A 26,196-nucleotide genomic window follows, 5' to 3' on the forward strand; every position below is an offset into this window, starting at 1 on the left:
AAAACACTTGGCTTCGCAATTAACTTCGATGAGGCTCGAAGGCTGTGCTTCTTTTTATTTTTTCTTTCCTTTCTCCTTGCCACTTGCATATTTATACCATGTGTTTCTCCCTCGCTTGCTTCAATTCTCCTATGCCCACTTCTACTCTACCTGCTTTCTTCCCCCTTTCCCTGCATTAACCATTCAAACCATCCATCAATTGAAGAAAAAAGAACAGCCATGTGTATCACGATCTGATAACTCCCCATCCCCCGGCCAGCCAGGCCTATACCCCTCATATAATCCCTGCATCCGCATCGCACATAATCTTATGTACATAATCACCCCGATGATGTATCACCTCTCACTCCTCCTATCAATAATCATCGCGATCGCAGCCCCACTGGCGGACGCTGTCCCAACCCAAGCCCTAGGACACAATGCGAAACAAGTATACCAAACAACAGACAAATTCCCACTCGCAAACCCAGGAAATATCGCAGTCCATGACCCAAACATCATCCTCCACGACGACCACTACTACCTCTTTAAAGGCGGGATCAACATCCCAATCTTCAAATCAGCCAACATATCCGGCCCATGGGAACAGCTTGGCACAGTTCTAGCCGGCGACAGCATAATCCCAAAAGGCAACCAGTCACGACCCTGGGCACCAACAACAATCGAGAAAAACGGCATGTTCTACTGCTACTACACGGTGAGCGCGAAAGGATCCCGCAATAGCGCGATTGGCGTCGCAACGACAACAGCCCTTGACGGCAGTCCCTGGATAGATCACGGTGTTGTCATTAACACGGGCAAAGGCGCTGGGTCCGGGGTGTGGCCGTACACGATCACGAATGCCATCGATGCGTCTGTGAGCGTTGACCAGGACTCCGGTCAAACCTATCTCAACTACGGAAGCTTCTGGCAGGATATATGGCAGGTCCCGCTGGCGGATGATTTGCTTTCTGTCAAGGATGCTGAGGCGCCGGATGCGGTGCAGTTGACATTTATCCCACATGCGAAGTCTAAGCCTGAGGAGGGCTCGTGGATGAGTTTTCGAGAGGGGTACTATTATATTTGGTTCAGTCATGGGAATTGTTGTAACTTCAAGGACAGATTTCCTGCGCGTGGGAAAGAGTACAGTATTCGCGTTGGGAGGTCGAAAAGTGTGCGTGGGCCTTTCGAGGATATGAAGGGGAAATCGTTGCTTGATGGAGGTGGTACGGTGGTTTATGGTTCTAATCATGGGGTTGTGTATGCACCTGGTGGATTGGGTGTCTTGGCAGGGAATAACGATTCCATGCCCGATATTCTATATTATCACTACTTGAATACGTCGACTGGGTTCAAGCATGGGGTGAGTCATGATGTCGTCTTTGTTGTCGGGTTTTTATTCGAACTAACTGTTCTCGCAGCAAGCTCAGCTCGGCTGGAACTATTTGCACTATGAGCATGGGTGGCCGGTGACTGCTGGAGGCCAAAATGCCACAACCAGTGCTGCCTTCGTTTATGGACCTCGACTTCCTGGCTGGGGTTATCTAGTGGTCATTTTCGGTACGAGAGGACTGTCCAATGTTTATATGTTCCATGCTAACGCCCGCCTATAGGTTTATTGCTGTGCGTATTCTCATAGCAGTGGCCCCGCCCTGTTTCTTACATCGATTGCCTCGTGTTCCTTTCTTCGTGCTTTTCAGCGGCTGTGCTCATATATCATGGCGGTGGCGTTCCTGGCATTATGTCTCTCATCTAGCGAACATTTCATCCGTTCATCATCATTATCAATGCATGTCATTAACATATCAAGTCATGGCGCTATATCCAACAATCCATGCCCTAACCCTCAACCTCGCTACATGCCTTTCAAACCAATAACTTATTCCCACCCACCATCAACGCTAAGAATCTGTCCAGTGGTATACGACGAAGCATCACTGAGCAAGAAAACAACCGTCTGAGCAACCTCCTCGCCCGTCCCTATGCGCGGGATACTAACTGGCGGAATAGTAATTCCACCCTGAATTTCCTTCGCCATCTCCAGCAAAGGTGTCTGAATCGAACCACTAACACAGCCCAATTAGTGAATGCCTTTACCAAAAGAAAAGAAAAGAAAAACCCCCGTCCAACACAAATACTCACGGCGCAACAGCATTAACCCTAATCTCCGGCCCAACCTCTTTCGAAACCGACTTCGTCAACCCAGAAACAGCATGCTTCGTAGTCGAATAAGCAGCATGCAACGCAAACCCCTTAAGCCCCTGAATACTCGACGCATTAACAATACTACCCTTTCCCCCAGGCGCAGTCGCAGTAATCGCCCTGAGCTGCGCGCGCAGACAATACATCAACCCGGTGACATTGACGCGCATCAACATATCCCACTCTGCGTCATCCTGATCGACGAATTTTCCAGTGCCATGTTGCTTGCCGATCGTGCCGGCCATGTTGGCTGCGCCGTCCAATCGCCCGAAGTGCGACACCGTGCTGGCGATCCAATCTTGTACGGCGGTCATATTGCTGATGTCCAATGCAGTTGTTGTGATTGTCAAGCCTGTTGAGGCACCGAATTCGGTTTCGATTGTTTGTCGTGCTGTGGAGAGGACCTTTTCGCTTAGGTCTGCGAGGGAGAGGAGGGCGCCTTGCGCGTGTAATTGGCGTGCGACGGCGAGTCCGATTCCGCCGAGGCCCGTTACGGCGTACACTTTGCCTTTGACGGAGTCCATTTTTGGCGTGGGTTTATTTGGGTATGTGTCGGCTTTGTGGGGTTGTTATGAATTGCGAGTGTTGTAGCTTGTGCTACATGTGGGATGTGACGGTTACCTTGAATGATGGCGGGGATATAACGTGGGGTCGGAGATTCTCCGTGGGTAATCTGGGGTCATGTTCGGGTATTTTGGAGTTGCATTTTATGGAAAATAGGCTAAATGGTGTAGTTCAGGCATCATTGGATATCAATCTACCCCTGAGTCCCATTTGTCGGTAATTCAAAGTATATATTCCTACACACTCTGCCAGTATAAGAAACATATTAGACGAAGTCAAAATTCATTTACCAAATCTACTTGGAATTTATTTTGCATTTTCGAAATATCATCAATGCTCATCACTTATGGGTCTCTCGGATCAAACTCACCTGCTTGATGTAGGCTTGCGGTTATATGCGGTTGGGTTCATTGCATACTCCGTGGCGTATGATGCTGCAAAGTGGCTTGCATTCCAGATATGGAAAGACCTTATTTATTTGAAAAGCCAAGTTGATTGGGGGCTTGCCAAGAAATCTATATTTCCACCGTTCCAAGGTTGAACCTAAATTGGTAATTGGTATAAGAATATCTTAAGTCCGAGTTCTTCATATACACTGCATCTAGCGACAAATGTGCATCAACTGAAGCTCTCAGGTCCGAGCAAGGGAGGCTAATGGATTCAATTCTGACCTAGCCTAAGCCATATGAATTGAATATATCTCCGAGAAGTTTTTGCGTATATTAGCATTCCAGCAGTATCTACCGCAATATGTTCACATCTCACCAAACCAACTTCATAAATCACAAATGGGTATCTCAAAATACAACAAAATCAACAACCCTCCAATCCCATCAAATAAACATTCCCGACAGGAGCATTCCCCCAATCATCAAAGACATCCAACCCACCGCGGGACGCCTGATTGTCCCAGAACTCTTATCCAGTTTGGTCCCATGAACAACCTGCTCAGCATTCAAACAGTACATGACCCTCTTCGCTTCAGCCGAATTTGTCGAATCACAGATAGCCGTGCAAGGGTCCGGATCCTCAGAAATCCACACCCCATTCGAACAGCAAGACTGCAAAACCGCCTTCATATCTCTGTAGTGATCTTTCGTTTGGTACAACGGGACCTGATTATAATATTCGATATTGGAGGGCATGGCCGACACCGCGTCGCGCGAGTTGTAGCATTCAGCCGGCTGTGTGAATTGTGTGCCGTTGGAGTTGTTTGTTATGGGAGGTGTCATGGTGATTTGCGCTTGCCGGGGTGATCCGGTTCGGGATATTTCGCGACGCGACGCGAATCAGGATTTTAGCTGTTATTTAGGGTGGGGAAGTGCAGCCGATCGTGGTTCGTGGAGAGAGAAAGAGGTGTGGTTCGACAGCATTCGCAGAGGGAAGGGATAGTCGGGGGATTTTAAAGGGAAAGGACCGCGGTGATTTATAAGGGCATATGAAAATCGTAAATGGGTCCTAAGCTCTCTCTCTCTCTCTTTTTAGGGAACGGGAACTCCTGAACTCGGGGGGAAGAGTGCCAAGCCCGTATTGCCCGTAGGTTGGGATATTGGCCTGGGAAGTGGAGTCGGCGGCCTAAGCATTCAGCTGCAGGGATGTGGACTTATTCGTTGATCTTTCAGGGTCCCATTGGTCTATTTAATCTAGGTAAATGGTGCTAACGTGCTAACATGAGACAAAAGGGGGAAGTGGGAACTGATCATTTGGTTTCTCCTTGCTTAGCCATTTACTTTGTGATCTATGTATACTGGACGTCGTTCTATCTACGGAGTATGGAGTCCTCCTTTACCCCCTCGAGAGCAATACCTCAATACCCCTTGACACCAATAACCCTTACGGTCATATTTACAACCGAGCGGTTTGATTGGCTCGCCGCCACATTTGCTTTCTGCGCTCATGGCCTTCGTTGAAATCTGCCAGCCATTTCTGCTCGAATCGAGGTAGGCGCCGCCCTACGCCACCACGAGGTTCTCCCGCAAGTTCGCGGAGGCTCTCGAAGTAGGGCTCGAATTCGGGGTTGAGGACTGTGAACCCGGGGCCATCGCTCTTCTCTGCAATACGGTCGGTTTCCCATTTTTCCTGCTGGGCGATCGAGGGCAGGTTTACTTTGCCGGCTAGAACGCGTGCAGCAGCGACGGCTTGCCATTCGAAGACTTTGAAGGTCAATCCAGCACCAACCTGAACAAGATTTTGTTAGCTTTTGCTTCGGAAATTTTTCTTCGGTTTGATAGACTTACAGCGCCGACAAAAACCAGGGATGGATCATGTCTATAAAAGACATGTTGGTAGAGATCCGGCACACGGTTGTTGCGTGTGGCGACCTGAGGCAGGAAAGGCAGGGTCCAGCTAAAGCCAGTTCCAAAAACCAGATGGTCGACACCGGTTTCAGAGGTACCATCTTCGAAATGCACAGTCCGTTCGCCTTGGTCATTACTGGTGATGTGTGAGATGGGCGGGCGACGCTGGATCTTAGGGTGCTGGAAAGCGAGATCTCCGAAATAGGCGTTATAACGACCACGAACCACAGCAATGACTGGTGTCTGAGCACTATCAACCAGGCTCACTGCCGTATCAGCGGCAGAAACAGAAGCTCCGACGGTGATGACTTTCTGCGATGTGTAAGCGGGTGGTCGAACAACATGATGGAAACTTCATTTACCTTTCCCCGATATTTCTCAGGCCCGCGGTAATGCTTGGTATGTTCAACACTACCAGGATACCTCGCAGCAAACTCCTTCAACCCAGGAATCACAGGAATAAACGGCACTGCGTAATGGCCCGAAGCCACCACAACTGCATCATATTCCTCAGACCACCAGTAGTCCGACTTGGCACCGTCGAGAACTTCCGTCCGGCGGAATGTAAGCACCCATTTTTGGCTGCTGGGATCTTTGATCGCGCGTTCAACAGTAGTGTTGTACTGAACAAGATCCTGATACCCCTTCCGGTTAAACAGGCCCTCGATATACTTCTGTATGACCGAATGGTGCCGGAAAGGCGTGTCTGCGCCATGACGCTCGATCGACCACTGCGATCGAACTGTAGGGATCTCCTCTTGAGAGAATGACATGGCTCCCGCGTTCACATTAGTCTCTAGCGTCGGGTACACGGGAGAGTCCGTGAACCGATCCTGCGAGACCACAGGCGTCCGGCACGGGAGGTGCTCTGGAATTTTGAGAGGCGCATCTGCTGTTCGGGCAGATAGACCATCAAAGTCGAACCGCTGAGGCGGCTCATTATCTCGTGACACCCTACGGTTTATTAGAGTTGGGAATAGGTGAATATATTACAGTAACATACCAGCATCCGCCCGCTTTCTCTTGTCTTTCAAATACGCGGATAACATCGAATGCTTTCTCTTGTGCTAGTGCATCGACTGCAATGGCACCAGCTGGACCAGCCCCGATGATGGCTATGCTTTTGATCTGCGGCATGGCGTGATATTATGGATGTTTGGGGGAGAACTTGGGTATATAGCCGCTCTTTAACGTCCAAAATTATCTCGGCCGAGCACTCAAAAATGGGAATATTTGGGGAGCAATAGTTTGACTCTATCACGCCATCCGACTCGGTTTTAGTGCAAATTTTGGCATTGGCGTCCAATGAGAGCTCGGGATATATATGAGATAGGTAGTCAGACTCACAGTATATAAACGAGAACGGCTTCCCTTTGAATACATTAATGTCCGATTTGAATATGCCCAGGCACTCAAAATTGAAAAGTTTCTATCTTCCAACGGCCGGGAATCTCAGCCATTGATATGATTGGCTGTCGGCAATGAAGTTTTACAGTCACGTGGGGATAACCCGGGGTACTTCAGGAACTGCATTCTGATTGGTTGAAAGTTGACGCCTCGGGGTTCAGGCCACGAATCATGAATGTGAGATTCACAACAGTATTAGCAACTGTCAAGAGGAGGCCGCCCAGGTGGTTTTTTGGAAGGTCCCTTCATTCCTTTCTACTCATGGTGGTGACTATCTGAAATTGGTGTTCTTTACCGTATTGATAGAATCTTTTGGATGCAGTTCTAGCTAAGGCTTCATTAGTTAGATATTTGTTGCCGGAAAGCTCTATTTGATTCCCTCGTACCTACTGATCATGTCCAAATTCAGGAACCATAAAACCAAACAAAGTTTGGATATTATATTGGGTCGTCCTCGGATTCTCAGGCACAAGATGGAAGGTCGCCCCTGGCGTGATGGGGTAGTTTAGAAAGTCCCTTGGTGACCACGACTCTATCATATTATCTTGTAACCCAGCGTTATTGTTATCGTTACTATTCGTTTCATTCGGCTGCATGGAAATCTGAACAAAGTTAGGTACGGAACAGGCCGTATTCAAATATTCAAGGCAATGGTTTACCTCGGTGTCAACCGATGTGAATCCGGTAATCGACGAGCCCATGTCAGCGGGTTCTTGCTGTGGTGGTCGTAATTGATTGCTGTCAAAGTCCTTGACAAATTGCCGTGCGATATGTGCAAATTCGGTGAGAATTGACCCGGGCAGGAACCCTCCAGACTTGTAATCTAACATACTGAAGTGACCGACCGCTACATCCAATAGTGCAAGGTTATTCCGCGTCTCTGGATGAGTTGGATTGTGGACGATGAAGTCAAATAGGATGAACAAAGCTGCGAGGGGTAAAACGGACAGAATGCTATATCAGAGGTCAGTTTCTGGCTTAACAATCCGTCAGAAACAACGTTTCTCCGCCATCACGGAGACACGTCGAGAGATAATGTTGCTTACAAATTCGGCGTGTGGGCAGCTATGTCGACATTCTTGCTTCCTTCCACGATCGCTCTTGCGGTATACATGAGTAATCGTTTGCTCTTTTCCTGTCTTAGTGACTGAGTTTGTCTGCTGACGTTCACATTAAGCCTCGATAGGGCGATGGTCAAAGCGTAGTAGGAGAAATTGGTATGCAGAACGATCATTTTGAAGCTCGGCTGCGGAAAGAAGGAAGACAGCGAGTTCGGGTTAAGAAGCGGCATGCCAGGCCGAAAGCCCACAGGCACTGCTGTTCGCCATTTTTCTAATCGAGCTTCAATCTCATCGATCGCGATATGATGCGCCTCCGTAGTTTGAAGGGCAGCACTGACCGAGAAGACACATGTATATGCTTGCGAGAGAATTCGACCAAACTTGATGGCAGACAGAAACCAGTTATACTCCCCGAAGACGGATTCCGGGACGTCAGGAATTGGACAACCGATGTCATAGTCTGAGATCATCTGGTTTGAGGTTAATACTATTTTGACTGTTGTCTCTATTTACCTACTGAGCTTTTGTTGCCGTGGAAAGATATTTGCTTTTCCATGTAGTATAGGACCCAGAAAGTTCTGTGACAGGTATTTTTGTGTCGCTGGTCCCCGGTGGCTAGTGCTCTGTGGTAACCGAGACCTTGGGCCATTCGCGTGGCTTCCATGAGCAAGACCTCGTCGATTTGAAGACAACAGGTCGTCATAGTGAATATTGACTAAATAACACAACTCATTATCGTATTAGCCAACTCACTTCAACCCACCTTTCACTTCTTGTCTTGAATCGTCGCCACGTACCATGGCAATTAGAGCCTAATTCCTTGTTGTCAGCTAACTACCGAGGTAACCACCGCAAATAGCATACCTGAAGGCTCATCAAGGTTCCTTGCGGCATCAGTATATCCGACACAAGACCCAAAGACACCTGGAAAAGTTTCCACGCCTTTCCACTTCCAGGATCAAAAGCCCCACCTTCGTGATACTGGCATCCTAGCGCCAAAACGGTGTGATATAAAGCCGAGAATGCAGAGTTGGCACACAGATCCTCGGAGAGATTGGGCCCAAACACCTTGTCCTCGAAAGCATCACGATCCAGAAATGGATACGTCGGGTGCAGTTGGTTGAAGTAAGCTGCATAAGTTTCCCAGAAGGGTTTGTCAACAATGAGAGGACAGGAGTAGACAGGAATGAATCAGCTCACAGTCAGTATATAGCCTAATCTTGTCTGGTGAGACTTGTTCGATATCAGACGGATGTTTAAACGAGATGGGCGATGAAGTTGGGCCCTGGGCGAGAAGCCGAGATCGGATGATTGATTCCATAGTTTCCACTAGCTGGTTGAGCCGGTCATTCCCTAATTGTTGCGACAAGGACCGGATTCGACGCTCGGAGAAAAAGGCAAGACTGGAACTAGTCACTTGAAAAGAAAAAATTGTCAGGACAGGGCTGCTTAAAAGATGGACTTTTGCGGTAGCATACCGTCATGGTCAGGTGCCTGGGTCCAAACATATGGTTAGTTTAAGAGATATTATGAGACAGATTTTTGAGAAGCTGACCCTCAGTAAGGGACTTGTATCCCGAAACACCCCAGAAGTACCGTGATTTTCCAACATGTGGTCAAGAAATACTGGCGGGACACTCGTTTGAATGCAAGTTTGTTCACTCGAAGGCTCGAAGATCGGCCCCTGGTGCTGACTGGGTGTCGCATCTACTCATAGTCTTTAGGAATCTGGACCATGAATTGAATCTGAGGGGCGTTCGAATCGTAAGTACATACGGTTAGGTTCAGGGGCACATTTCCTTAGTTTACGCTTGCTCGGGGGAAAATGGCAGGTCTCCTTCCGCTTCTAGATCGAGAAATGATTCAGTTGCCGATATGAATCCTAGTTCGAATCCTCATCATCTTACAATGCAATTGGTGCACCGGATACGTTGTCCGGGGGGCACTAAGAGATAGATATAATTACAATCAACGTTCCCAAGACCAAAAGGGGGTATCAACGTACTGATGCAGCGGACTTTCCGGCTCCTGCACTGGTCACAAGTCTTGCAAGTCATTTTTGCCGAGGCTTTAGTCCCATTCTCACTCATCATTATTGTAAAGACTGGCGCAACCTGGGAGATTTTCGTTGGATGAGCTTTCAGATGTTGGGATAACGTGGGAAAGGTAAGGTGGCAAAGGGCTGAGCTCGGGAGTCAAGCTTCGTGCTGCGCCACAATTTCAAACTTAATCCACTTGCGGTTCAACTGGTCAACTCGTTGACCGAAACAGCAGACTGGAGGCTTTGCGTCTTGCTTCATTTTATATTATATTTAAAGCCAGATCAACCGGGTCTTCCAAAAACACCTATTTGTTGTCCTACTTCAACCAGATTTCCGCGTTAAATCAAACGAATAGTGTCGACAATAATTTCAAATTGCAAAATGGACTGGATATGTATTATACGACGACCGTGCCGCGGTGCCTATGAATTCGGTGATAACTTTTAAGGGTTTTTGGGGTTTCAAATCAGTAAATAGAACGTATAACGAACCGCTCCAGGGATATTCCAAAAGTAAATAGCTAAATCACCACTAAAGTCCATTCTATTGAGGTTGCTACAAAATTGGTATCAAATCCAGACAAAAAGAGGCATACAACCCAAACACAGTACCCATCTAGAAGATCTCCGTAATGTATCGCTCCTCAGCTAACGTGCCAAACATGTTTTCCAACACGCCCTTGACCCCTTTGGCTAGGTTGGCCGAACCACAGAGATAAAGTGTTGCATTCTGAGCCCACATGTCCTGGACGGTCTCGGTTTCGGTAAGCAACCGGTGTTGCACATACCGGCATCCCTTGGCCAGGTAGTGATTCGGGTCTTTACTGTATGCCCTCCGGACCTCGACCACGCCCGCAGATTCAAACTCAGATAGTTCGTCGTGGTAGAGATCATCGAGCTGGGCACCGCGACAGCCGAAGAACAATAGCGCCTTTGCGAGGGGTTTGCCCTGTTGCAGCCAGGTCATGCGGTCCTGGATAAAGCTGCGGAAGGGCGCAAGGCCGCTACCTGCGCAGATCATGATGATTGGCTTACTGGACTGGTCTTCCGGGAGATGGAAGGCGGGTTTGGCTGGTCGTGGAGATACATAGAGAATCGACCCTGGGGTCAGCGAGGCGAGATAGTTCGATCCGACGCCTAGATACCGACCATTTCCCCTCCATGCTGGATCATTGACAATGGAGAAGGTGAGCGAACAGTGCAAAGGCTTGAAGGAGGGAGCCATGGAAAGGGAGTAAGTGCGAACGCGCAAAATGGGGAGCATGGAGATAAATGTGGCGATAGGAAGTGTGATGGAGGGGAAGTGTTCGAGGAGATCCAAGACCGAGACATGCTTATCTCGGATAAGCGAATCGTAAGAATCGTGGAAATCGAGGAGCTCTTGTTTGTCTTCATCTGACGGAGTGGCGGAGGCGAGACTTTTGAGATTCTGCGGGGTCATTAGTTAGCCAAGTCCGTTGAATTTGAGTGGCTTTGGGAAATATTATTATGGGACCTACATTCCGTGTTGCCGGTTGAGATAGCTCCAGATACGAGCTGAACAGTTCGGCCGCCGACACTGGTTGGGCCTGGGGCAGATCGAGCGCATTGGAAGACTTGAACGTGATGATATGATCAGGCGCGAGATTGAATTGAGCTAGTGCTCTCAAAACCGTGCTAGGCGGATTGACGGGGAGGATATTGACATGGTCGCCTGGACGGAGGGTAGTTTCGCTCCGGATGCAAAATTCAACATGCCGCTTCTCCGGAACCCCGGGGCTCGTTAGCGTCCGGATGGCAGTCACCTTACCCTCGATGAGGTCCCGGTGCATACCCACTCTTCCGGGCTTGCTGATACTGATCTGGAGCTGGTGCGGATCTAGTGGTTTGAAGTCGCTGCTGTTGGAGAGGTCGAACTTCTCCCGAAGGGCGGGCAGTAGGTTGGTCTCTTCCCACTCTTCGAGATCCGAGAAGAGATCGCTGATGGCGGCATTGGCTGCCCCTCTGATTGCGAGACGCGTGGCTCCAGCCTTATACATTAGGTCATCGATCAAGACCGGGATGCGATAGAATGTCTTGGTCCAGTCTTGATGACCACATCCAAAAACTGCGTAAGAAACGCCATGAAGAGACGGGACATTGCCGCTTTCAAGCCAGGCGAGAAATCTCTTCGCATCGTCCGTAGGCTGCCCATCGTATGTGGTAGTTACGATAATCGTTGGCTGATCTTTCGGCAGATTGTCGACGGCGCTATCAAGTGGCGCTAGATGCTGGTTGCTAAATCCGCGAGTCGTCATGGTCGATGCCAGGCGGTGGGCGAGAGCTTTGCATGTTCCGCTGTTGGAACCGTAGAAGAAGGAAATCGGCTGACCTCCCGCTGCGCCCTGGCCGTTCTCATTCCCGGCTAGATGAGTTGACGACCCCGGGCTGGCAGTAGCGCCCGCCGACAAATTGTGTTGGGATAACGCCGTGGCACTCTGGCCGTGACGCAGAGTTGCTCGGACCCGGAAGCCATCGGGCTTGATTGTAAGAGTCTCTTTGATGCGCAATTTATAGTAAGGATCCTCTGCTACCAAGTCAAATGTTCGAAGGATTGAGGCAACCACCAGTTGAGCTTCCTGCCAGGCAAATGCCCTGCCAATGCAACCGCGTTCGCCGTTGCCAAAGGGTTTCCACGAGTTAGGTGGGAGCTTGGAGAAGTTCTCTTCCAGCATGCGGTCCGGGCGAAACTCGTCCGCGTCGGGCCCAAAGACAGCCTCGTCTCGCAGACAGGAAGGCAGCAGTACGTGAATGGTTTGTCCAGGATTGACCATCCATTTATCGCCCAGCACATCCGGCTTCTTCGGTGTGACGGTAAAGCCCGGGGCGGTGGGCATCAGGCGCAAACTCTCTTTCATGATTGCATCGATGTAAGGAAGCTTTGCTAGATGTTGCACCGTGATTGGCCCCAACCCGACGACCTCATCAACTTCGTTCCGGGCCTGCTCCAAAACCTTTGGGTGTTGTAACAGGTAATAGAATGTAAATGACAATAGACCGGAGGTAGTCTCATGACCCGCGATCAAGAAGGTGATGATGTTGCTGATGATCAACTCATCGCTCATGCCTTCACCGGTGACTGGGTCACGCCCGTTCAGTAGTGTGTTTAGGAGATCGTCGACTGGCTCCGGCTTTTCTCTGCGCCCTTGGATGATGTCGCCAGCTATGGCTCTCATTGCCCCGATATGCTTGGACATGCGCCGCTGCGCCTTCACACGCACGCAGTTTGCGACACCGGGAAGTGTTGCCTGGATATCGGCCTCCTTCAGCACGTATAGCATGGATTGTACAAACGGGTGCATTGTCTCGTTGTTGTAATAGCTATTCAACCGGAAGCTCATCGTGCAGAGGGCGATGGTGTCTAATGTGAGGCGGGTAAAATCCTCGGAGATATTGATACTGGCTGAACTTCCCTGGCGGGCCCTATACCAAAATAACCAAACAACCCAGTCAGCTGTCCTTGTATCTTCTAGTTTGGTCCTTGAGGTATATCTTAGGGGATCCCTACCACTTGAAACATAACTGTTGCACAACATCGTTCATATCCTCGAACATGTCGCGGATGCGCAGCGGGCCAAACGCAGGCATCAGTATCCGATGAGCAATACCCCAACCGCGCTCTCCATGGTGGGCTGTGAAGAGGCCATCCTGGGCCAGCATTCGTAACTTTTCAATTCCGCCTATGACAGCCTTGTGGAAGCGGGTTTCGTCACACAGCTCATCGACCAGAGCCTGGTTGGTGGCAAAGATCTGCTTCTCGCCGTTTATGGTAATTTGGAAGAGTGGTCCTGCGGTGTGTGGTTAGTGATGCTGATCTCTATTTCACATTTAGGCAAGAGTGAAGTACCGAACTCGTTCGCCATTTCGATAATAGACATTAGGGCATTATCGAGGTCGAGGTCGAACAAATTTCCCACCACCGGCAGGGCTATATCAACGGTCAGTTAATAAATATGCAAAAGGAAAAATAACTGCACCAGCAACACGATTTCAGCAGAGAGTGCTAGTTGCTTACGTTTTGGACCGGGAATACAATCCGTATTTTTCATTGCTTTCGACTAGCAGTTATGCTTTGTAGAGATAATATAAACATGAATTGATGAATGATATAAAGGTCTAATTTGGAACAATATTGCTACTTATACACCATAGCGCTGTTCATCAACCTAAAACGATGCCGCCTTAGCGCTTGGAAGTGGGGCATACCGATTGCAGGAAGAGGGGCTCGGTGTTCGGTGTTCGTTGTGCCATGAAACTCTATAGTTATCTAGACAGTCAACTTCGGCCATGTTTCACCGAGGTCAGGCATATCTATATCGAAGGGGGCGCAGTGATTTTTTGGCCGAGTCTTGACCTTCGAGTGGACGAAGTACCTTAGGTTCTATCCATATCTCATATATCCTAAATGAGGTTATTTGTGTTCAGAGAAATTGGACATAGATTAAAAATATGACCACAATAGGATTGATCTATATATTGTAGTGGGGAACTCTGTCCTCTACTATATATATATTGGCCTTGTCTGTTGTTTATTTACTGTGTAGATTTATTATGAAATCGCCGAGGTACGGAGGATACAAGTAGCAGATGGTTACATATTGACAATACCCACTTCTACACCTCTCCGAATTGACTTCTTGGGCCTTACGCCTGGGTTCCTCTGCATGCAAAGTTGGGTACGAAGCTGAATGCCGAATCCCACCGTATGCCTTTAAGCATACAGTCTTAAGCGTTCCCATCTTCAATATCTAAAATAGAGAAAATGTACAGAACAATTTCTATTCATATCGCTTAATACCGGATTCCCTGTTATATAACTCATCGAGTGGGTTCTTCCTCGATGGTATCTACAGTGTCCGAACTGTTGCACTCTGTCTGCCTTTGTAGCTCCCAGGCTAATCGCAACCCCCTCCAGTAGTGCCTCTCTCGCCTCAACTCCACCTGAATCCAGATCACCGTCAGTACAGCCCAGGTCCCCGCCCAAATAGCGGGTACCGACCAGCCAATCTGTAACAAGTCGCCGCAGAACTTTAGTTTCTCATCATGTCATACCTTGGAGGTCAGACACACATACCGTGTAAGCCAGTTCACGGTCCGCAATGAAAACTCCCGCCAGCGTTCCCCCCGCTACCACCACTTGAGGCACCGCCCATAGCATCGTCAGTCGGTGCAGCATACTGCGAAATGGCGGACTGCATTTGTATCGCTGATCCAGGCGGTCCCTAAATCTTGTTCCTCCTTTACCATCCACCGCGATGATGTCTTCCAGAAGTGCATACAGAGCAGGACGCATTGGTTCCCCTTTCGGAACGGAGGAAATGCGGAACGGGGTGGGCACCTCGAAAACGTACATGAACTCGAAAACCAGCATCTCGAGTGCGAAGACGAGGAAAATCGAAGGCACTGGCATCGCCAGAATGCGCATCCAGGGTGGGTCTGGGACGGTTCCGACGACGAGTTCGGCGATGATGATAACCCAAGAGACTAGGATATTCCAGTGAGTGAAATCAAACTGCATGGATTAAATTAGCGGGAATTGTCGTTGGTAGGATAGAAGGGAGAGCAGAATCTTGAGGAGGGATGCTGACACAGTAGCGGCCTACGTTGGAAACGCGACAGGTGGACTTTTTCCGCCAAAGATGCCACGATCTCTGCAATGATTCGGTTACAAATGTTCCGAATAAGGTCATAGTCAGGACAGTAAAGACTGCGGAAAGCAATGCCCAGTTAGATCTCATCACAGTAAAGTCGAGCAGTTAACGTACTAGTCGTGAGTGACCACGTCGTAGTTCTGGTCAGGAGGTAGTAGAGCCCGATGGGTAAGAGAAACGAGTCAAAAAACACCAGCAGCCAGAATAACAGGATGCGCAGTTTCCTTTTGGCCAGGCTGTAATTTAACGGTAGAGGCTCTAAGAATCGCTGAGACTCGGACATCTTGTTTTGTCGGTTATACACTGCAAATGAATAGCAAAACACCACAAAAGGAAAATAGAGATTGGATTACTGTCTTTGATGTGCCACACTTTAACCTTACATTTATTAACGTTACAATAGGTTTCACTCTTAAACCCACCTCTAGAGGCCTTGGTGGAGAAGGATTCAATCCTTTTTTTAGCTGCACCGAACACCGAGCTACGTCAGCCTGCGAGTCCCGAAGACCGAAATTCTGGCTGATTTGAACACGGAAGAGTTAGTTAGTCAATCTCTAATAGGGGCATCTGACCTAGGTATTAAATTCCATAGACTCGCCCAGCAAAGGTAAAAAATATGGGAGAGAAAAAAGAAAAATAAGAGCTCACACATCATTATCTACATTCACAGGGTCTCCTGCAGATGCCCTAATATCTTCACAGCAACACGCCACCATGACAGAGGGCATTGATCTAACGAAATATCCCAATCTCACAAATACTTGGAATTCAACTCCCAGTCCGGAAGAAAATGAAGGAGAAAACAAGGGGAACGATGTTGACCGAACAATTCGCAGACTAGCAAGCCGCGCCTCACGACATACCGTATCCTCAGAGGTATCCAAGCCCTACAATAGTATTTTCGATCCTCTGCCCGATTCGGATCTTGACCCACAGTCATCTAATTTCAACACTCGGGCTTGGGTGGAAGCGCTCCTTCGATACGAGAACGATAATCTCGAGTCAGGCCGGCGACGGAAGTCGGGCGTCTGCTTCCGCAATCTCGATGTATATGGATTCGGCATGTCCACTGATTATCAGAAAAGCGTGGGAAACAGCATCCTGTCACTAATGACACAGCGGCGCAAACGACGAATCGACATCCTCCACGGGTTCGAAGGGCTGGTCAATGCTGGCGAGATGCTTTTGGTGCTCGGTCCTCCAGGCTCCGGGTGCTCGACTCTGCTAAAGACGGTCGCTGGGCAAATGGAAGGGTTGTTCTTGGGCGATAAGGTCATGATGAACTATCGAGGTACGTATGGCAGCGGCCTAGACCCATTCGCAAGAGACCTTAAAACCACCTACTTACCTATTTACCTGCTACTAGGCGTATCCAGCAAAGAAATGCACACTTACTTCCGAGGAGAGGCTATTTTCGCCGGTGAGAACGATGTGCATTTCCCTAGATTGTCTGTGGGAGACACGCTCTCTTTCGCAGCCCATGCCAGAGCACCACGCGAATTGCCCGCCGGGCTGAAGGCCGAGGAATTCTCCGCGCTCATGCGGGACGCTATCATGGCCATGTTTGGCATCTCGCACACGGCAACCACCATAGTTGGCAATGACTTTATCCGGGGGATCAGTGGAGGTGAGCGGAAACGTGTTAGTATTGCTGAAGTAGCCTTGAGCGATGCCGCGTTACAATGCTGGGATAACAGTACGCGCGGATTGGATAGCGCCAATGCAGTGGAATTTTGTCGAACGCTTCGGACGGGCACCGAGCTTTTACAATCAACCGTACTAGTCTCCCTCTATCAAGCGCCACAAGAAGCATATGATGTACGTGTTCCCCACCTTTTCATACTCTTCCCCTCGGTCATGGGAATATCGGCTCACAATAGGGCAGCTTTTCGACAAGGTCACAGTCCTTTATGAAGGACGCCAGGTCTTTTTTGGAAACGCATCCGAAGGGCGCGCGTATTTTGAAGAGTTGGGCTTTGAGTGTGAGTTTTCAGGGTTTCTTGGCCCTATTTTCTATGTTTGGTCGTGTCTGACTTGAATATCTCTAGGTCCCGAGCGACAGACAACACCGGACTTCCTCACTTCAATGACAAGCCCGAAGGAACGTCTCGTTCGGCAGGGCTTCGAAGATAAAGCCCCACGCACGGCAACAGAATTCGAGGAAAGATGGAAGAAAAGCCACCAGCACCAGCAGCTGATGCTTCAGATTGAAGCGTATGAAAGTAAATTCAGCCTCGGGAGCGAATTTCTAGATGAGTTCAAGGCATCCCGCAGAGCCCAACAGGCAAGCAGCCAAAGAATCAAATCCCCATATACGCTGTCGTACATGCAGCAGACATCTCTGTGCCTTTGGCGCGGGTGGAAGCGTCTCCTTGCGGATCCTTCCTTAGCCTACATCCAACTTGGAGGCAATTCCATCATGGCTCTGGTCTTGGGAAGCATTTTCTTCAATCTACACAGCGACACGAACAGCTTCTATGGACGGGGAGGGTTGATATTTTTCGCTCTACTGCTGAGTGCCTTTGCTAGTGTCCTTGAGGTAACGAGAACCAACGAACTGCTGCTTGCTACAACGCTAACGATATCCAGATCTTGACGCTTTATGAGCAACGGCCAATTATAGAGAAACACAATCGATTTGCTCTCTACCACCCATCTGCTGAGGCTGTGGCCAGTATGTTGACTGACATTCCATACAAAGTGCTCAACACGTTTTGCTTCAATCTCACGCTGTATCTCATGGCAAACCTTCGGCGAGAAGCCGGACCCATATTCTTTTTCCTTCTTGTTGCTTTCCTCAGCACTATGGTGACATCCAGCCTGTTCCGAACAATTGCATCTGTCTCACGTACCATGTCGCAGGCCATGGTACCAGCCGCATTACTCGTGCTAGGCCTGATCATGTACACCGGATTTACGATGCCAACCATGTACATGCCTGGGTGGTCGCGGTGGATGGCCTATATCAATCCGCTCAGTTACGCCTTTGAGTCTTTGATGATCAACGAGTTCCACGACCGCGATTTCTCGTGCTCGGCCATCATCCCCTCAGGGTCAGACTACAGCGCTGTTGGTATAACTAACCGGGCCTGTGCGGAGGTCGGAAACAGACTCGGCTCGATAACAATCCAAGGAGATATATACATCAACGATAAGTTCCAATATTACCATTCGAACAAATGGCGGTAAGTTTGGTCCATCATAATAGTGAGAGCTATTCGACCGATATAGAAACAAAAAAGAAACTGATATTCCACTAGTAACGTGGGAATCCTCATCGCCTTCTGGGTTGCCCTCACGATTGTTTATCTAGGCTCGACGGAGCTGCTCAGCATGGCTCAGAGCAAAGGGGAGGTTCTCATCTTCCGGCGCAGCCATTTTGTCAAAAGGAAATCCACATTCCGAACGGCCGAGGTCGACGACGAAGAGGGCCTCGGGGCCGAATTGGCCACAATAACGCAGTCAGTCACCACAGATGAGACACAAACAACCACCGACAAGGGCCAGATCTTTCAATGGGAAGATGTGTGCTACGATATCAAGAACAAAGGAGAGGTCCGACGTATCCTGGACCACGTTGATGGATGGGTTCAACCTGGAACCTTGACCGTCTTGATGGTACGTGTATAGATGTCACTATATGTTGCAAGAGAGTGATATGCCTAACACAAGATGAATTCTAGGGTGTTTCTGGCGCCGGTAAAACAACTCTCCTCAACGTTCTCGCCAACCGCACCACTACCGGTGTTGTAACCGGCACCATGCTCGTCGACGCTATGCCCACAGATGAGGCCTTCCAGCGCAAAACAGGCTACGTACAGCAACAGGATGTCCATCTCTCAACTTGCAGCGTGCGCGAGTCACTAGAGTTTAGTGCACTTCTCCGTCAACCGGCAAGCGTGTTGCGGGAGGAGAAACTCGCTTACGTGGACGAAGTGATCAAGCTCCTCGAGATGGAAGAATATGCGGATGCCATTATTGGTGTCCCAGGTGAAGGATTGAACATCGAGCAGCGCAGACGTCTCACCATAGGAATCGAGCTGGCTGCGAAGCCTGAGTTACTCCTATTTCTGGACGAACCGACCTCTGGACTCGACTCGCAGACCTCCTGGGCGATTTGCCAGTTGCTAAAGCGCCTTGCCCGTAGTGGCCAGGCAATTCTGTGCACGGTTCACCAACCGTCTGCTATGCTGTTCCAGGAATTTGATATCTTGCTGCTTCTCGCGAAAGGTGGCAAGACTGTGTACTTTGGAGGTTCGTCGACTGCGGAATCTCTCTCTCTCTCTCGTCCTCTCTGCCCAACTCGAGATAGCGAACACGCATGCTAATGATAGATTTTGCTTTTTCTTCCAGACATTGGCCAGAATTCGACTACCCTAATCCGGTATCTGGAGTGCAATGGAGCAAGCCAGTGTCCCCCCGGCGCCAACCCAGCCGAGTGGATGTTAACCGTTATCGGTGCGGCGCCCGGGTCCCAAACTACCCTCGACTGGCCAAAGGTTTGGCGAGACTCGGATGAATATCAGGCTGTCAAAGCAAAATTGCAAGAAATCCGAACATCAAAGACTGCTACGGGTGGCGACCTACAAATACAACCTTCCAGTCAGACTAACAACGGGTCATATGCAGCATCTATGGTACAGCAGTGGTGGTTGGTTCAGAAACGTGTTGCGGCACAATACTGGCGAACGCCCTCCTATATCTATTCCAAAATCTCCCTGACAGTGGCTTCGGTGAGAATTCCACTATATAAAAGATAACAAGGCTTAGAAGTCATACGAGCGTCTCCTATCTAACCGAGGTTTATTTGCTACAGGCTCTATTTGTCGGCTTCAGCTTTTACCATGCGCAAAATACCATCCAAGGGCTCCAGAACCAGATGTACGCTGTGATGATGCTATTGAGTATGTTCGGACAGCTCAGCGAGCAGATTATGCCTCAGTTCATCAACCAGCGGGAGGTTTACGAAGCGCGCGAGAGGGCATCCAAGATATATGATTGGAAAGGTACGAGCTCCCTGCAGTGACTATCAGCGTTTACAAAATTCACACACACACATACGCCGTACTAACATGATCAATGATCTAGTCTTTATGGTGAGCAATCTTTTGATTGAGATGTTCTGGAACACATGTATGGCCTTGGCGGCCTACTTATGCTGGTACTATCCCATCGGGCTTTACCAGAACGCTGTTATCACACACGATGTCGCATCACGCGGAGGTCTAACATTCCTATTCATCTGGGCCTTTATGATGTTTACCAGTACAGCTACGCACATCCTCGTTGCCGGGATTGATAGTGCCGACTCAGCTGGGAGTGTTGGCAACATCTGCTACATGCTCTGTATCTCTTTTTGCGGGTACGTGCCATATTCCCCCTTTCTCTGTCTCCTCCTGTGCGATTTACGTGTCTGCCCCGCCCCGTTTACGATGAGCAGTAATACTAATCTACTCTTCTCACCATTGCAACAGCATCCTCGTGAAAAAGGTTTCCCTACCTGGATTCTGGACATTCATGTACTACATATCCCCGTTCACGTGGCTCGCCTCCGGCCTTCTTTCTACCGGTGTAGCCAACACGAAGATCGTCTGTGCATCGAATGAATATGTCAAGTTTCTCCCGCCGGCAGGACAGTCGTGTGGGTCGTACATGGCCTCTTACATCGCTTCATCCGGCGGATACTTGGTCGATATAGGCAGCACTGAGCAATGTGAGTTTTGCCAACTGAGCAATACGAATGAGTATCTCAGCTTGGTCAACGTTCGATTCGAGGATCGTTGGAGGAATTTCGGCATTGTCCTGGTATATATTGTCTTTAATGCCGTGGGGGCTTTGGGTGTGTATTGGCTAGTTCGGGTCCGGAAGCGATGAGGGAGCTTGGAGAAGCAGAAGGGGGAAAAGATGGCACGATGGGGAAGATATGCAAGATACAAATTGCCTTCTATGGCTGGTGGTACTGGAATGGGCGATATAACTGGAGTTGTCGCACTGGGAAGTAATCATGTTTTGTAATTATGTTGTACAGTATATTAGACCTACTTTAAAAATATAGACCCTGAAATATATATTACTATACACCACTTTATACAATAGGTTTGATAAAGCGAGATAGCTATCAGGGTTCAATCCCAATCTGGACGTGAATGATATCGACAGGTTGGTCTTCTCTCGATATATGAATCTGGGACAAAGCCCGAGAACCAGTATAGTTTGTAACACACATACACGATGCCAAGGTTGTCTTCACTTATCCGACGGGAATTTGGAAGATCGACAACTCTTTCTAGATCAGACATCCCTCATATTATCCACCGGACGATTAGAATGTATCTTGACAAATACATCGACGTCCACAATAAAATCACGGAGAAGGCTCCCAAGGGCTTATCCGTCAGTGTCCACCTCCGCCGTGGCAATTTCACGAAGTCGCGCCATTTCACCGAAGGTTCATACGATCGCATCACGGTCCGATTGTTGCAGAATTTGCGGGTGCCTATTCCTTATCTCAAATTCGATATAGAGCGAGCAGGAACCTTTTGGGCCTCTACAGCATCTCCCAATGAGAACCTTATCTTGGGTGTCGTCAGCACCAAGTATCCGAAACTAGAAGATTTAGACGATACGGTAGTCAGGGTTCACGAGGTCGGTCATTTTCGGCGTCAATTTCATAAGTGCCCAGATTTCATGTGTTATGAACGATGATAACATGGACAAATTAAAATCCAATATTCAAAAAGACACTAAACTAAGTAAACACATCGGTAGCATACCGCTCCTTCGTCCTTAAATTATCAAAGAACTGCTCCGCAGCCTGATCCTCGTCAAGATCAGCACCAGGAGGAGTTTCCCCCTTTTCCTTAAGCTCAGCGTGCCTGGCACGACGCTTCTCGAGATACATCTGCTTGCAAGCCTCGCGAATACCAGCACCAACACCAGTACTACCACAAACGTAAATATTCGCACCTTCATCAAACAGCTTCACCAGCTCCGCACGGTCCTCAAGCATGAGATCCTGAACATGTTGTCCCTTGCTTCCGTCAGCGGGCCGACTATATGCCCAGCGAACATCGACAGCGCCCAGCGCAGCCCACTCTGCAAGTTCAGCAGCGTGGATATCGTCCTGGCCCTGTGTGCGGCAGCCAATGTACAGGACTGCCTTGGCAGGCTTGACAGCCTCGTTGTCATGTAGCTCATCGGAGTCGGGTGAGCTGCGACGGCCGCGGATTTTCTCCGCGCGTTCCATGACGAAGCCGCGGAATGGTGCGAGACCGCTACCCGCGCAGGCCATGATCATCGGTGTTTCGAGGTCTACTGGTGGCTTGAAGCCTGAGTGTGAGGGACGGACGGTGATGTGTGCGCGTTCGCCGGCTTGGAGCTCGGAGAGGTAGTTTGATGCGACGCCCAGATATTGCTCGATGCTTTCGGTGCCTTCGGGGGTGGTGTTGGCGAGTGCCGGGGCGCTGAGTACGGTGAATGTTATCGAGCATTCGGATGGGTCGACTAGTGGTGATGAGGAGATGGAGTATTGGCGCACGCGCATGGGTGGGAGCATTGCGAGGAAATCGCCGATAGGGAGCTTGATTTCGGGATAGCGGGTTAGGAGATCCAGTGGGCTGACGCGCTTCTTGACGATTTCTTCGGTAAAGCGGCTGGGGCTCGAGGCGATGTAGCGTAGTTCAGCTTGGAGTTCCGCGTCTGAGATGGCAGCTTCAGCTAGGACATTGATGTCGCGCTTTGAGGCGGGCTGGGAGAGCTCGATATATGTGGATAGGAGCTCAAAGGCTGAGATCGGTGTGTCGATCGGGATCGAGGGGGACGCTGTTGAGCCTGAGGGCTTCTGGACTTTGATTACGGCGTCCCAGGGGAGGTCGAAGCGGCGGATTGCGCGACGGACTACTGAGCTTGGGTTCACGGGTAGTACTGCGAGGTAATCACCGCACTGGTAGGTCATGTCCGATGGCAGCTTAAACTTAACAACTCGTTTGGCTGGGCCTCCGGGTGGCGTAAGAAGTTTGTTCTCAATGACGAAACCCTCTTCAAGCTGGAGACCCAGAGTGGATGCGCGCATACCCGAGCTCACTTCGACCTTCAATGAAGACTTTGGCTTGGCAGCATTATCAGGGCTAGCGCCACCAAACTTGGCCATCACGGCTGGCCAGAATGAGGTCTCACCCCAGCCATCGAAATCGGTGAACATGTCTGAGTTTGCGGCGTCGGCAAGGCCAATATCGCAGAGCTTGTTAGCTCCATTATTTTTAGCGAGTTCGTCGATGGCCTTGGGCACACGGTAGAAGGTGGATGACCAATCATGGTGGCCACAGCCGAACACTGCGTAGTTGACACCGTCCAAGTCGTTATCCTTCAGCCCAGTGAGCCACTCGTAGAAGTGAGCCGCGTTATCTGGAGGTTGTCCCTCGTAAGAAGCCGAGATAAAGACCACGGGGTCGTTCTTGGGGATATTCTGCATCGCTGAATCCAAAGAACTTGTCTGCGCAGCGTATCCGTACGCAGTGGCATCATCGGCAAGCCTGCGGGCGAATGCCTCACAAGTTCCCGTATTACTGCCATAGAACACGTGCATTGGCTTCAGCTTTCCATCCACGGGTGCGACCTTGGGCTTGCGATCCCGGCTGCCGACGCCAGTTTCGGTCGGCGCAACTGCAGAGCCACTGAGTGTAGTGCTGAGCTGTGTGGGATCAAGGCCATCTCTCAGGGTAGCCTTCATGTGGAAGTCCTTAGGCTTGATGGTAAGTGTCTGTTTAATGCGGAGGTCGTAACTGGGGTTGTCCATCTGGAAGTTGAAGTTCTGCAGCAAAATCGCAACAACTAGGAGAGCCTCCTGCCATGCGAACGGCCGTCCAATACAGCCTCGCATACCATTTCCAAATGGCTTCCAGGCGTTCTTGGGCAACTTCTCGAAGTTTTCATCGAGCATGCGCTCTGGCTTGAACTCATCGGCATCGGGGCCGTAGACCTTGGGGTCGCGGTGCATTTTTGTAAGCACGAGCGCAATGGTCTCGTCCTTGTGAAGCACATATTTGCCACCTCCAAGTGTAACAGGATCCTCCTGGTTCTTGGTGGGGTGGGGGTGCAGGGCAATCATCGGGGCTGTTGGCTTCAGACGCAGCGTCTCGCGCATCACAGCGGTGATGTATGGCAGCTTGGACATGTCATCGACGGTGATCTTGCGTTTGCCAATCACACGGTCGACTTCCTCTTGGGCCTTCTTGTATGCGCTGGGGCTCTTGAGAAGATAGTAGAACAGGAATGACAACATGCCGGATGTGGTCTCGTGTCCTATAAAGTTCCAAGTTAGGTCCCAGGTAATACACTCGTTGCAGGACTCGTCCACTTACCAGCGATGAGGAATGTGATCATGTTGTCTACAATCGAGTCATCTGTCATACCCTGGCCAGTCTGCGGATCGCGACCTAGGATAAGCGCATTGAGGAGATCCTTCTTCTCAACTGGGTTCTCCTTCCTCGAATCCACTAATTCCCGAGCTAGGTTCCGCAGATACTCGATATCACTCCAGTACTTGTTGTTGTCCGCAGTGGGCAAGCTGTTGAACAAAGCAGGCCGAAGAGCCCGATTTCCAGACCCAGCTAGCAAACCAACCATTGCCTCGACGAATGGGTGCATCTCATCATGATAGAACGAGTTGAAGCGAGTGCCCATAGCGCAAAGAGCAATAGTATCCAGCGTCAAGCGGGTGAAGTCATCTGTAACCTGGATAGGAACTGCTGGGCCAACCCGAGCCCATTTCATAACCAGTTGAGTTGCAATATCATACATTTCTAATACCAGACATTAGCGAAAACCGTTCCTCTAATTCGATGGCGCATACGTCTCAAACCCGACAGGAAATGGACACCCACCATCAAACATGCCGCGAATCATGAGCGGACCGAACGCAGGAACAAGAACGCGATGCGCAATAGCCCAGTTCTCTTCGCCGGGATAGTTCGCCGTGAAGAGACCGTCGTGAACACCATTGCGGATCTCAGCCAGACCAGCGGAGACCATTTTGGCGAAGCGCTCCTCATCGCAGACTTCGTCTACCAGCTCGTGGGAGCTGATAAAGACTCGGGCTCTGCCAAAGGTAGTTAATCGAAAGATTGGACCTGAAGGGTGATAAACACAGAAATTAGTCCTTTGATTCGCAGTAAATATTTCCGGTCGTGTAGGTCTAGATCCATACCATAGCTATCGGCCATCCGCTCGAAGCTGTGAACGGGCACCTCTGGCTCGATGTCGTAAATGTTTCCCAAGAATGGGACGCCCTTGGGGCCCGGAATTGGGACCTGCTTGTTCGAGGCCATGGCGGATGATGTCCGCCGTACACTTGAGACGTGGGATCAATTTGGATAATTGGGTGTTGAATTCGTGTAGATCACAAAGTGGGATAGGTGCTCAAGAATGTAGGATAGTAAATCTTGGAACGCGGGGTTGCGAGGATTTATCCCACTAAACCTGGTTGCCTTGTAATCCTGGTCACCGACTGTGTACAATATATCGAAATGTACCTGGGGAGCTGCAGTAGAATGAGACTAGGGTTAGAATATTAAAGAATGAAGCAGAGAGAGTTAAAGGTTTATTTAAAGAAAAGGGTGACCTCACCGACTAACAAGCCTCGGTCCTTTTTTTATATGAAGTGCAATCATAACAGCAAGTTAGTTATCTTATAACTGCACAAGTTACATAACTTAGACTTATTTCATTTGTTTCATCTACAGGGCTGTGTTGGAATACTCGGTCCCACTACAAAATATTGATCCAAGTCCAATCATGATCGTCGTGTATCAATCGGCCATGCCGAGATCTCCTCAGCCACAATTTTTAGTTCTACCACCGGTCGGATTTGACACGAATCCCGCCGATATGGTCTATAAAGGAACCTCGGCACAAATAAACCCACTACATCCACAGCCTTAAAGATCCACCTCGCAGGAATGTCCCTATTGAGTAATAAG

At 49.5% G+C, this 26,196-nt stretch overlaps 9 protein-coding genes across 9 annotated transcripts; 2 read left to right on the forward strand and 7 right to left on the reverse strand.

Moving 5' to 3' along the window:
- Positions 1 to 331: 331 nt before the first annotated feature.
- On the forward strand, positions 332 to 1,592 carry N7537_009491 (uncharacterized protein; the record flags this gene model as incomplete). The annotated part of the gene is made up of 2 exons (XM_056900545.1): positions 332 to 1,342; positions 1,401 to 1,592. The coding sequence occupies 2 exons, from the start codon at positions 332 to 334 to the stop codon at positions 1,590 to 1,592; spliced, it is 1,203 nt and encodes a 400-aa protein (XP_056749213.1).
- A 266-nt stretch (positions 1,593 to 1,858) lies between these two features.
- Positions 1,859 to 2,705, reverse strand: N7537_009492 (SDR family NAD(P)-dependent oxidoreductase; the record flags this gene model as incomplete). Its single annotated transcript, XM_056900546.1, has 2 exons — positions 1,859 to 2,045; positions 2,122 to 2,705. The coding sequence occupies 2 exons, from the start codon at positions 2,703 to 2,705 to the stop codon at positions 1,859 to 1,861; spliced, it is 771 nt and encodes a 256-aa protein (XP_056749214.1).
- Positions 2,706 to 3,578: 873 nt separating this feature from the next.
- Positions 3,579 to 3,977, reverse strand: N7537_009493 (uncharacterized protein; the record flags this gene model as incomplete). The annotated part of the gene is made up of 1 exon (XM_056900547.1): positions 3,579 to 3,977. One exon carries the CDS (start codon positions 3,975 to 3,977, stop codon positions 3,579 to 3,581), a length of 399 nt encoding a protein of 132 aa, XP_056749215.1.
- Positions 3,978 to 4,590: 613 nt separating this feature from the next.
- On the reverse strand, positions 4,591 to 6,179 carry N7537_009494 (uncharacterized protein; the record flags this gene model as incomplete). Its single annotated transcript, XM_056900548.1, has 4 exons — positions 4,591 to 4,923; positions 4,983 to 5,354; positions 5,405 to 5,996; positions 6,046 to 6,179. 4 exons carry the CDS (start codon positions 6,177 to 6,179, stop codon positions 4,591 to 4,593), a joined length of 1,431 nt encoding a protein of 476 aa, XP_056749216.1.
- Positions 6,180 to 6,835: 656 nt separating this feature from the next.
- Positions 6,836 to 9,603, reverse strand: N7537_009495 (transcription factor domain-containing protein; the record flags this gene model as incomplete). Its single annotated transcript, XM_056900549.1, has 10 exons — positions 6,836 to 7,051; positions 7,109 to 7,403; positions 7,496 to 7,980; positions 8,028 to 8,225; positions 8,375 to 8,640; positions 8,711 to 8,926; positions 8,989 to 9,004; positions 9,066 to 9,217; positions 9,287 to 9,356; positions 9,418 to 9,603. The coding sequence occupies 10 exons, from the start codon at positions 9,601 to 9,603 to the stop codon at positions 6,836 to 6,838; spliced, it is 2,100 nt and encodes a 699-aa protein (XP_056749217.1).
- Positions 9,604 to 10,167: 564 nt separating this feature from the next.
- On the reverse strand, positions 10,168 to 13,618 carry N7537_009496 (bifunctional cytochrome P450/NADPH--P450 reductase; the record flags this gene model as incomplete). The annotated part of the gene is made up of 5 exons (XM_056900550.1): positions 10,168 to 10,980; positions 11,051 to 12,992; positions 13,078 to 13,357; positions 13,417 to 13,497; positions 13,585 to 13,618. The coding sequence occupies 5 exons, from the start codon at positions 13,616 to 13,618 to the stop codon at positions 10,168 to 10,170; spliced, it is 3,150 nt and encodes a 1,049-aa protein (XP_056749218.1).
- Positions 13,619 to 14,643: 1,025 nt separating this feature from the next.
- Positions 14,644 to 15,259, reverse strand: N7537_009497 (uncharacterized protein; the record flags this gene model as incomplete). The annotated part of the gene is made up of 2 exons (XM_056900551.1): positions 14,644 to 15,081; positions 15,158 to 15,259. Coding segments are annotated over 2 exons (540 nt in total), but the record flags the coding sequence as incomplete, so codon positions are not given.
- A 675-nt stretch (positions 15,260 to 15,934) lies between these two features.
- N7537_009498 (CDR ABC transporter) lies at positions 15,935 to 21,925 on the forward strand (the record flags this gene model as incomplete). Its single annotated transcript, XM_056900552.1, has 11 exons — positions 15,935 to 17,038; positions 17,106 to 17,202; positions 17,269 to 17,759; positions 17,810 to 18,405; positions 18,481 to 18,838; positions 18,904 to 19,474; positions 19,574 to 19,953; positions 20,037 to 20,226; positions 20,309 to 20,582; positions 20,695 to 21,059; positions 21,516 to 21,925. 11 exons carry the CDS (start codon positions 15,935 to 15,937, stop codon positions 21,923 to 21,925), a joined length of 4,836 nt encoding a protein of 1,611 aa, XP_056749220.1.
- A 43-nt stretch (positions 21,926 to 21,968) lies between these two features.
- On the reverse strand, positions 21,969 to 25,545 carry N7537_009499 (bifunctional cytochrome P450/NADPH--P450 reductase; the record flags this gene model as incomplete). The annotated part of the gene is made up of 4 exons (XM_056900553.1): positions 21,969 to 24,520; positions 24,580 to 25,020; positions 25,102 to 25,347; positions 25,425 to 25,545. 4 exons carry the CDS (start codon positions 25,543 to 25,545, stop codon positions 21,969 to 21,971), a joined length of 3,360 nt encoding a protein of 1,119 aa, XP_056749221.1.
- Positions 25,546 to 26,196: the final 651 nt, after the last annotated feature.

Source organism: Penicillium hordei (assembly GCF_028827395.1).
Source record: "Penicillium hordei strain IBT 12815 chromosome Unknown utg000005l_segment0_segment0, whole genome shotgun sequence".
Classification (NCBI taxonomy): domain Eukaryota; kingdom Fungi; phylum Ascomycota; class Eurotiomycetes; order Eurotiales; family Aspergillaceae; genus Penicillium; species Penicillium hordei.